Source organism: Glycine soja, chromosome 11, assembly GCF_004193775.1.
Source record: "Glycine soja cultivar W05 chromosome 11, ASM419377v2, whole genome shotgun sequence".
NCBI classification, from domain to species: domain Eukaryota; kingdom Viridiplantae; phylum Streptophyta; class Magnoliopsida; order Fabales; family Fabaceae; genus Glycine; species Glycine soja.
This window is the reverse complement of record NC_041012.1, coordinates 3092835-3104665: the sequence shown is the minus strand read 5'-3', so window position 1 is coordinate 3104665 and position 11831 is coordinate 3092835. Positions and strand designations below refer to the sequence as shown.

Genomic DNA, 11831 nt, shown 5'->3' with positions numbered 1-11831 from the left:
ATGTGAAATGATTAGTTTTAGAGTATGAGTGAGTCTAACTTTTTTATAAGATTGGTTTAGTCTATTAATCACAAAAGTTAGTGCATAAGATAAAAGTCATTTCTTATTTATATACATTATTTTGATATTGTGTTTAATTAATGTGAGATTTAGATTTTTTTAATAATTTATCTTTTAAACACATATGGTTAAGAGTGAGTTTCATCTTTTAATATATATATATGTTGAGATGTTGCCTCCTTGAATAAATCTCTATATTTTAAAAGATTAATTTTAGACACTTGACTAGGGTCCAGGGATCATCGAGTTGATCCAAACAATTTATAACGCATCAAATTTACCTTAAGGAAAGTCTCATGATTATAATATAAAAAACTAATAAACCGCATATATATATATTCATATAAATCGTGTATATTGGAGTAGTGTGCACGTCAATAGCTCCTTGATGTAAGCATGTTAAGGAAATTGCTCAGTGATAAGAAATAAAAAGAATATCGCACGAAGCATACACGAAATATGTGATTGATTTCTGTCAAAGCTTATTGATTGTTTTTGTTCCTTCATTTATTCATTAGAGGACTTAATTTTCTCTTAATTATGTTGATTCGTGACGAAAGTACGAAGTTTTTCAATACTATATAGCAGCTCTCACACGTTAATTATAACATACTTTCAACTTTTATTCTTGTCTACTTGACTCAACGTCAACTCTGTACAGCCTTGTATTTATACAAAGTCACATTTTGTAATGATGGATATGCATACTCGAAGTATAGTATTTTGAAACTTCCTTATGGTATCGATGAGAACTCTCGTCTTTACTAGCTTTCTTTTTGGTCAACTAATGGCTTCTGAATAATCCTCCAAGAATACCCCCCACCTCTAGTCCTTTAATATAGCCTTATTATAATTTGTACAGAAAATTATAAAGTATACAGTTTCGAAATATGTCATGAATATAAAGGTGATGTGGTGTGTTTTGGAGGGGACGTTTGGCAGGTTCTTATAACTATAAATCTATAATGAAAATAGTTAACATGTTGGAAGTTCTCAAGGCATCAAAGGTCAGCTTGGAGTCTAGTGCAGACCGTGTTCTGTATAGCAAAAAAGTGTTAGTTGGAGTCCGCCAAGGCCAAATGTATATGGTGGTCTGGTTTCCTTAAATTGAGACGAATCGGTTTTATCTCATGCGGGTAATGTTGCTTCTTGCGGCAGGGTGTTAGGGATCGATCCATGATACTCTATGCCAACTTTATATATTGTTGGTTTTCTTGTTAACTTGGGAGATTATTCCGCCAAGTGGGACTAAATGAGATTCAACTAGTTTAGAATACAAGATTTCTATCCATTATTGTTTCTCCAGATTCAAGTTTTGGTATTAATAAACATGCGTTTGAGATTCATTAAAATTAAATAATACTTCTTCATTTTTATTCTTATTAAAATTTGGAATCGTATCTCACATCAGTCTGGATGTGGTTGGACGGTTTCAAACTTCATACAAGAAATGTTTTTGACAGGAACCTATAAAACAAAAGACCACTACGTTCATGTAATAATATGTGTAAGAAGAATAAAATAAGCATGTGTTGTAATGAAACTGGTATGAGCGAAACTTGTTGTCTTGTGCTTAGTGTGTGAGCAAGTCGTGTAAAAAGATTCAAAGAAACCTGTATTAGTTGGATCATAGTTGGATCATAGTGTTAATCGTTGTTTGTAGGGATTATTATGGTCTTGATGCCACGTGGACGTCATGTAAATTTTCGTCCTGGACAATCCAATTCTTTTTAATTATTGGATCTTTTTGAGATTTTTTTTCAATTATATGTTGTCGCAAAAGTTAACACCACATTAGATACTCTTTTATTATCTTTATTTTTTTATTTGTCCTTTGAAGTTTTTTTTTTGGTAAAAGCTATGAAATGTTATGATTTTTTTTATTCTAATAAAATAGTTGTTGAGTTTTCTATTTTATATATTTTTTCTTTTCACTTTGCAATAAATGTATAAATATGTGTAAATTAATTAAAGAAAAGAAAATAGTTAAGTGTATAATTGATTACCTTAATTTAACTGATAAGTTTGCTACTTGCCACATAACTTTATTTTACTATGTACTAGGGATATTAGATAATGTTTCTTTAAAAAAAGGATATTAAGTAATGTCTCTTTTTTTTTTTTATACATAATATACATGGGATATTAATAATGTCTCAGTAACTTGAAGTAAAAAAAAATCAATAAAAAAATTATTAGCTCATAACTAATCAACATTCACATAAAAGAAGTGGTTAAATATGCGTTGTTTCCCACTCGGGAAAGAGATACCTTCGAATTGTAAACATGCATGTATTTACGGAATAATAGAATCATATCTCTGAAATAATTGAGCGAAAGTTTAGAAGAAAACATAACGGAATGTAATCATGTTTATTCTGAGGGATAACATTCATTTTCTCTTGGCTAGTTTTTTTTTTTTTTTTTTTTATGTGATTCTCGTAACCGTTCACCCGAATAAGCACAACTAGTGTAGTAGCTTACCAATATAGGATGTGAAATTAACGTTCCTAGATATATTCCTTGAAATAATACAATTACGTACCCATAAACTGATAAACATTCCTTTTGTGGTGGGCAAATTGTACTGCTACTATCAAACAGGATCAAATTATATCCCGTCTCACATATTCTTTGATTAGATTATTATTCCTTGAAACAAATTAAACCAAGAATTCAATAATGGATGAAATATTATCACTTGAAGCTGCCTATGGTATTTTCTATCTGAAACTATTTGTTTCGTTATAGAATTGTTACATCTATCTTCAAATTCATTGGCTACTCTACAAACAAGAGTTAATTAAACGTACTGTACATGAACATGAATGTATTAATTCTTGCGTATGTGAGTATTGAGTAAGACAATTTGTTAATTTGATTCTGGTTTCCAAAATTTATCATCATTTTTTTTAAAGAAGATAGAAAAACCTGTTTGGATTAATTTTTTACAGGTGTTTTGAAAACTGGTTTTAAAACTTTAAGTTTTTTTTAAAAAATAGTTTAGAGCATTTTTTATATCTTTGTTCTCAAGTCTCATGGTATTCTCCGTAATAAGTACGCTAGTTTTTTTTTTTTTTTTAATATTGTACAATGTAGAATTAACAGATATTTCCTTCTTCTTCTTCTGTTTTTTAAAAAAGAGTTAACTGTTAAAACTTTTTTCACAAACAAATTTTTCTCTTTTTTTATTTGTACTGATTTTTTTAAACTGTGTTGAAAAAAAACATTTCAAACAAATCCCAACTCGTTTGAAAACTTATCAAGGGTGTGTTTGATCGAGTTTTGATTTTTAGTTTTAAAAAATATTTTATAAAACTAAATTCTAGATAATAAGAGCGGAGGAAGAAAAATGAGAGTATAACAAAAAACACGAATAATAAATAAATAAATAAACAAATAAAAAGAATGAGAGAAATTATATTGCGGTGAAATTCATTTTTTTATTAAAAGAATGAGAGAGAGAAAATACCTCTTAACTACTTATCAATAATATCACAAAAGCTTTAAGATTATATCAACAATTAATTATTTTAATAGTTTAATTAGAATGCACTAACTATAATGATCGTTTACACTGTTATTCACTCATTCAATTGGTAATTGTTATATATGATAAATCTATTGAAAGTCATATTTAGATTTTTTTTTTTTTTGTTATCAGTATCATTCCTCCTGCATAAAAATGAAACTCTTATTTTAAAAAGTTAAGCTCTTACATTTTATATATTTTAACCATATCAGGCTGCTAGCTAATGGATCGGAGGTGTATTGGATGATCAATGATGGGTATTAAAAGGTAAGATGGCTTTTGTCCTAATTAAGGCAGAAAAATTAATTATATAATACTAATTCGTCCTAGTTGGGAAAACTTAAATTCTTACCTCCCCGTGAGAATAATTTCATAGTTAAAAACATTGTTTGTTATTTTTAAATAGTAAAGTATTACATTGTTTTAACAAAACTCTTAAAAAGATGTCTTTTTTTATAAAAAAAAAAACTAAATCTAAATTAACCAATATTAATTACATTGTTTGTTATTTCTAAATAAATATGTATTAAATATTTTTATATTCTCAAGATCTAAATGCACTTTTTCTTATTTGATTCCTTTATAATTAGTATCACGATAATTATTTGATAAGCCTATATAGTCCCGATAGAAGATATATATAGTACAATTCTTAAAAATATCAAACATGTTACATCAATCACCAAACTTATATGTAAAATGAAGCTTTCCAAATGAGCTTATTTTTAAAATCAACGAGTAAATATATTCATTTTTAATTTAATTTCAAATACATTATAAATTTAACTTACTAAAATTTAAAAATAAATAAATTTGATAATTACTTATTGAATCTTCCACATTCAAAAACTCTAAAAATTCACGCATTTACGGATAGAAAGGAAGAGAAAATGTATTTTTGTTTCCTTTTTTCTTATACAAAACATGTGAATATTATAATAGTTAAGGTGTAAGATTTTACTTGTCAAATACTCCTTTGGTTTTTTCCTTACGTGTAGTAACTATTTGTACATGAAACAATAATTTTGTAAAGAATTAGGTACTTTTCACATAGTATTTTTGTAGTATTCATCTTATCACTCGGTATATTTTATACTCTTTTTATTTCTCTTGTGATTGTTAAAAATTATTGTAGATATTTCTCTTTTGTAAAAGTGCATGTTATACACATTACACAGTGTATACCATGTGTATACCCCACTTTTTGGCCTAGTCTGATATCTTCACCGTTCACGCCAACCTTCATTCATCTATATATTGAGCTCTCCCAGTCTCCCCTCTGTATTCTGTAACATTAATTTGCCTCTTCTCTTCACCTCAATAAACAACCTTCCTCTGCTTGAGTGCCATCCCCTGCATTTTCAGCTAACTTTTTCTTTTGATATCATATCACTCATGTCTTGCTTAGAGTCTCATGTCTACAAAGAGGTAATTGTTAACATGTTCTCTATATACATTACATATTTTATTTGTTTTCCTCATAAATTCTTAAAATCTTGCAAGTACTCCTTCTTGTCTATGGTTGTGTCAGAGTCTTCATATATTTTGTGACAAATACCAAACATGAATGTGACATGCATATATTTAGGCTTATCAATAATGAATTACTAAAAATCTTGTCATTGATTTTATGTTAAAAAAACTCTCCACAGAGAAAGTTTGAAGAAGAGTCAGAAGAAGTCACTCTTGATGGGAGTGTTGATTTCCATGGACGTCCTGCAATCAGAGCCAAATCTGGCAGATGGGTGGCTGCAATTATCATACTCTGTAAGCTCCAAATACATTAACTGCAGAGCATTTTTTTTTAAAATTTATTTTGTGTAACTCGGTAAAGAGTAATGCGTATCACATCACATGCATATAACCCGCGCGTGCCTTCTGTACTCTTTTGATTTACAATGGCTTGTGTTGTGTCTCTACAAACAGGTAAATGGTGATATGGAAATAGAACATGGCACTATGTGATAACTAATTCCCTTTCAATTTTCCTAAACTAAGAAATTATTTTTGTTGAGGGAGAATTCTTTCACCAGTTTTTACTTTCTATGAAGTGAACGGTTGAATCTCCATTACTACAAGGTATACTATACTATACAATATACTCTAAATATTAATTGATCTTGTTCTTTGAGCAGATTAATTAATCTCGAGGATTGTAAAACAAAAACGCATGTAAATACATAGAGATATATGATACGTGTACGTATATGAAATGATTATAATAGTATATATGTATAAGTTTCAAGAGTCTTGTGTTCTGCAGAAGTTTTCACCATTAATGCGATGCGGTTATATATTTTAGATAGCTTATCATAGAAGGAGTAAAGGGTGGTTGCTTTTATGGTGGAATATGCAACTACATGAGACCAATGTAGTTTCCTTCTTATCAGTTAAAGATAATAAGAAAGAAAGGACAACACTTAAATGCAGGAACGTGTTCCATTTGGTGTACAAAATCCAAACTAAACATTTCAGTCAGTTTTATTGCATGCCTTCCTTGTGTAATGAGTGTGTTTGGCATCCAGTTACAAGCTAGTCTTGGCTGGCTGCAGCCTTGTAACTAATCATGCAAATATCTTTCTATAGAGACAAAATTAAATTAATTACCCTAATAACTCTTTAAACCATTTTAGTATAATTCTCTAATTAAAGGTGAAGGTAGGCTGTTTATTAAAAGAGTAATTATGCATGTGATACTTTTGAATAAGTGTAGAGTTTAATTTAGTTCTGTTATATATATTATGTGTTTAAACTTGTTTAACTATTGATGAAAAACAATTGTACTAATTACTACTAGAACTCTTAATAACAATCTCTTACTAAAATAAGAAAACAAAACTCCAAAGAATGATACTAAAATTAAGATTTGACAGAGGATAGAGATTCTGAATCAAGCCTGAATGAGGATTTTGGCTTTGTCCTTCTTTATAAGCGACATGAGGCCGGGAACTGTGGCAAATAACTTGAAAAAGAGAAAAATTAAAGTGAGGAAAATAAGCATGCATTTCAGAGAAATACGTTTCTGACACGTAATCCGTGACAGGAATTTGCATGACGTGGCTTGCTGCCATGCCACGTGCCATCGAGAATAGACACACATATACATGTAAATTAGTTAAACACGTTAACCACGGGTCGAGTGCAAGTGTAAATTTATTTATTTAACTGATTAGTATTTACTGCATAGAAAAGGAGCATGATGGCTACAAGGTATATCAATAATACTACTAACCAGCTGTTTCGGGTTTTGATTAATGCACGTCCCTATAGTTCGTTCTTAGTAAGGAAAACTGATATAGGTCACAATCATTATTATTTAGAAAGTCCTGCGTAGTGCTGTGTTAAAGAACGTAAGCAAGTGATATGCTTGCATGTGTGTGAGAGAGATTGATTTCTCTAAATGTTTGTGGCGAAATAAAATATCTTATTATTTTCTTTTTTAGGGGTTGATATATATCATCATGATAAAAGAGTTTTAGTTCAATAGTCCAACAGTTTCCAATTTCTTCACACAAAAAATTGGTATAATTAACAAATTATTTAGAATATATATAGAGCTCTGGATTAGTTTAGATGATTTTTTATATTTTTTAACCTATATATTAAGAAAGATTCTTTTTCCCCTCTTTTTTTGTGTGTGTTAGGTATCTTTAGATTTTACTAGAAACATAAAAGAAACGTAAAGAAAATACTGACATCTTGAAAATAATAATATTGCTTTTAATCTCAGTTTTGTGGTGGGGAAAGATATTTCTCGTGTACTATATATGGTATTGCTGATTTTAAAAAAAAACTATATATGGTATTGTGATTGTGCAAAGTGGATAGTTAATTAAATAATACCTGATACAGAAAACATGCCAATTGAAGTTGTTGTTTGTGTATGGATATAAAAGCCTCCCCTCCAAGGGCTATAAAAGATGAAAAATGTTTGTTCAATTTTGCTTTTGTTACTCTCTTTATCAATTGTCAAATTGGTCGATGTATAAAGAGAAAAGCAAGAATAATAAAGGTTCTTTTTTTTTCAATGAGTGTAAAGGTAAATGTAAAAAAATTGTGTGAAATAATTAATATTGAAAACTGTAATTCTAATGCTAATATAATATTTTTAGGTATAATTAAATTCAAATTTAAAATAATATTCAAATATTTATTATATTATTTATTTTAAGTTTTCTATTATTTAATTGTTGCAAAAAGATAATTTGTAATAATAAATATTTTTTTGGTACAAATATGTTTAAAGCAAGTGTGAAGAGTAACCAAGTTTAATATGGGATTTGTGCAAAGAAAAAAAAAATTGTGTTATTTATAGATGCATCGTCGTATTCAAAAATTGATATTTGTATTAATAAAAAAAATAGAATACCATGCAAAACAGCAAAAGTGACTTTTGCCTGCAACACGACCACGGGAGCGAAAGCTCAAAAAGTGAATTCAGGAATCACGATATTCCCTTTTGAGAAAATAGTAGTTAAAATAACAGTTTAATTTTTAAAAATGATTTCCTTTTATGAAAGTCTTTCAGAGTGTTATCTCACCTGTGAAACCAATACTAATTCGATGGCGTGCTTTATAAAGGAAAATGCTACGCACCTAACACTATACTATAAAATAAATTTGTTAATATAGGACCCTTTTTTAAAATTTTAGAAAATAATCACATGACGTAATTTTTCAGACTTTTTAATAATTATTATTTTTAGGATTAAATATATTTTTTGTCCTGCAATTTATTTTTTTTTAATTTTCATCCCTGTAATTTTTTCTTTATTTTAGTTTTTTTAAAATGTTTTATTTTTTGTCCTTTAAGAGTTTTAAATAATACCTTTTTACTATTTAAAACATTTTTTATTATTTAAAGTGTTATCTAACACGAAAATAAAAAAAATGCTAAATTACATGGAAATTTTTTATATTTAAGCCTTATTTTTAACATAAAAATAATAAAGCAACTTTTTAAATATACTTCTAAATAAAAAAATTTAAAAAATATACACCAAAAAACTTGTGCATGCATATGTAAGGTAGTGGCATATAATGTTTATAAACCTAATTTTTTATATTTAATTTTTAATTTTTCTTTATTTTTTATTATATTACTATAATTTCTCGTTTTCTCTCCTCGTAAAGGGTGTATAAACATTCGAGGGTGTGAAAATTTCTTTATTGTAATGCATGTAAGGAGCTACGCAATTATCTCAAGTCGATGAAGGTGACATGAGGTCTTCATTCTATTTTAGAAAGCAGGGTACGAGCAATTAAAAATCCTTCATGAATAATCATGATATAGTAGAGGCGTGTGGATTATGTGATTGCACAAAATCTTAATCATTAATATTTTTTATATATTAGATAACAATAAAATATAATTTAGACAAATTTGAACCTATGAATGGTGATTGCAGGTCGCATGCAGAGAACCAACCTTGGTCCACAGTAGTGAAGACTACTAACATAGCGATGCATTGAAAACATTTCATGATTTAAAAAAAAAAAAAAAAAGAACTCCTTTGCACCTTTTATTCCACCACCTGGTGTACACTATTATTTCCAACGCAAATTCATATATTTGTAAGGTATCGGTTTTTAAAAGGGCGTATGTAGATATAAATGCACAATGATCAATGATGCATGTGAGTGTGTGATTCACGTAGTTCACAATGTTGACAGCATGGTGCTAATGCTTCTTGTTCTGTAATTTGTTGATTGCATTAATCAGTGAACCAAGCTCTGGCAACCCTTGCATTCTTTGGGATCGGCGTGAACCTAGTGTTGTTTCTGACAAGGGTGGTAGGACAAAACAATGCTGATGCAGCCAACAATGTGAGCAAGTGGACCGGAACTGTTTACATCTTCTCTCTTGTGGGTGCTTTCCTCAGTGATTCTTATTGGGGAAGATATAAAACATGTGCTGTCTTTCAGGTCATCTTTGTTATAGTAAGTAATGCTTCTATTTTCTCTCCTCTTTAATTCCAAGCTGTTACATAAACTCCCTGACTAATGAGTCTTTCTGGCTTGATAAAACAGGGTCTAATGTCCTTATCCCTGTCATCATACCTATTCTTGCTTAAGCCTAAAGGTTGTGGGAATGAAACAGTTAGTTGTGGGAAACATTCAAAATTGGAGATGGGGATGTTCTACCTCTCAATCTATCTTGTTGCCTTGGGGAATGGAGGTTATCAACCAAATATTGCCACATTTGGGGCTGATCAGTTTGATGAGGAGCACTCAAAGGAGGGTCACAACAAGGTGGCCTTCTTTAGCTACTTCTACCTAGCTTTTAACATTGGCCAACTCTTCTCAAACACCATTCTTGTCTATTTTGAGGACGAAGGAATGTGGGCTCTTGGTTTCTGGCTGTCTGCAGGATCTGCCTTTGCTGCATTGGTCTTGTTTCTTATATGCACCCCAAGGTATAGACACTTCAAGCCCAGTGGCAACCCTATCTCCAGGTTCAGCCAAGTCCTAGTGGCTGCATCAAGGAAATCCAAACTTCAAATGTCATCAAACGGAGAGGACTTATTCAACATGGATGCAAAGGAGGCATCCAACGATGCCAACAGAAAGATTCTCCACACTCACGGGTTCAAGTAAGTTGTGGAGGCTCCTTTCAGCTGAAACCACACAATGAATAAATGTTTTCATATGTAGCTGAGGCTACATGGAATGCTTTTCCTTTATTTATGTGATCATTTTGCTACAAATCAAACACTACTATATTTCCAGTATTATTGGTCGTTCTTGATTGCACTGAGTAATAACGGTTTGATCAATTTGCCACTTGTTATGCATTGCAGGTTCTTGGATAGGGCAGCGTTCATATCTTCAAGAGATCTAGGGGACCAGAAAGGGCTCGGTTACAACCCATGGCGTCTCTGTCCTGTAAGTCAAGTTGAAGAAGTGAAGTGCATACTGAGACTTCTTCCAATCTGGCTCTGCACCATAATATACTCAGTAGTTTTCACACAAATGGCTTCACTTTTTGTGGAGCAAGGTGCTGCCATGAAAACCAAGGTTTCCAACTTCAGAATACCACCAGCTAGCATGTCCAGCTTTGATATCCTCAGTGTGGCTGTTTTCATTTTCTTTTACCGTCGAGTTCTTGATCCATTTGTGGGAAAACTTAAAAAGACAGATTCTAAGGGACTTACAGAGCTTCAGAGAATGGGAGTTGGACTTGTTATAGCTGTACTGGCAATGGTTTCGGCTGGATTAGTTGAATGCTATAGGCTCAAGTATGCAAAACAAGGATGCCTACACTGCAATGACTCGAGCACTTTAAGCATCTTCTGGCAAATCCCTCAGTATGCATTTATAGGAGCTTCTGAGGTTTTTATGTACGTAGGTCAGTTGGAGTTCTTCAACGCTCAGACACCAGACGGCTTAAAGAGCTTTGGAAGTGCTCTTTGCATGACATCCATTTCCCTTGGGAACTATGTGAGTAGTTTACTTGTTAGTGTGGTTATGAAGATATCCACCGAAGATCACATGCCGGGGTGGATCCCTGGACACCTCAACAAAGGCCACTTAGATAGGTTTTACTTCCTCTTAGCTGCCTTGACATCGATAGACTTGATCGCTTATATTGCATGTGCAAAATGGTACAAGTCTATACAGCTAGAGGCCAAAACTGGAGAGATTGATGAGACACAAGTATAATTTGCATGAGACGTCATTCAAGAAGGGAGCAATTGGACAAAATAATCTTTGTTACAGTTGCTGTTGGAAGAAATAGTTTGCTGGATTGCAGAATGAAGCCCTTCTTACACGAGTTTCTGACTCTGTTACAACTTGACTCATTGGTTTTATGGCAAATATATGTTCTTGAAGCCCATTTGTGTAAAACTAAACTTAGACGAGACAATGACTGTTTTAGGGTCCCTAGAAACCTCCTTTCTTTCTCATTTGTAAGTTCCATTGTTAAATTTGAATTTAAGTATGATATGTGAATTTCCAAGTGTGACATGGTTCCGACCATTCACAGAACTTAGCCTCACTTCCATCCCCAGTCCCCAGAGATAACACAAGAACTTCTGTCCTTAATGTCTGATATTCTCGTGAACAAACAATGCAATCATGGACAATCCAGTAATTAAGGCAATAATTTCAAAAGGGCGGAGAAAGAAATTTTTAGTAAGGAATTTCTGATATATTTAGATTTAGCTGATTGAGTCAATCAACCAAAGAAATTCCGAACTGGCAGTGGCAGACCAAATGCCATTCTTAAGCAATGTGG

The 11831-nt window shown here is 31.3% G+C and overlaps 1 protein-coding gene across 1 annotated transcript; it reads left to right on the top strand.

Annotated features, from left to right (window-relative positions):
• Window positions 1-4859: 4859 nt before the first annotated feature.
• On the top strand, window positions 4860-11591 carry LOC114373096 (protein NRT1/ PTR FAMILY 7.3-like). The gene is made up of 5 exons (XM_028330640.1): window positions 4860-5020; window positions 5245-5359; window positions 9315-9532; window positions 9623-10185; window positions 10393-11591. Exons 1-5 carry the CDS (start codon window positions 4988-4990, stop codon window positions 11252-11254), a joined length of 1791 nt encoding a protein of 596 aa, XP_028186441.1. The 5' UTR covers window positions 4860-4987; the 3' UTR covers window positions 11255-11591.
• Window positions 11592-11831: the final 240 nt, after the last annotated feature.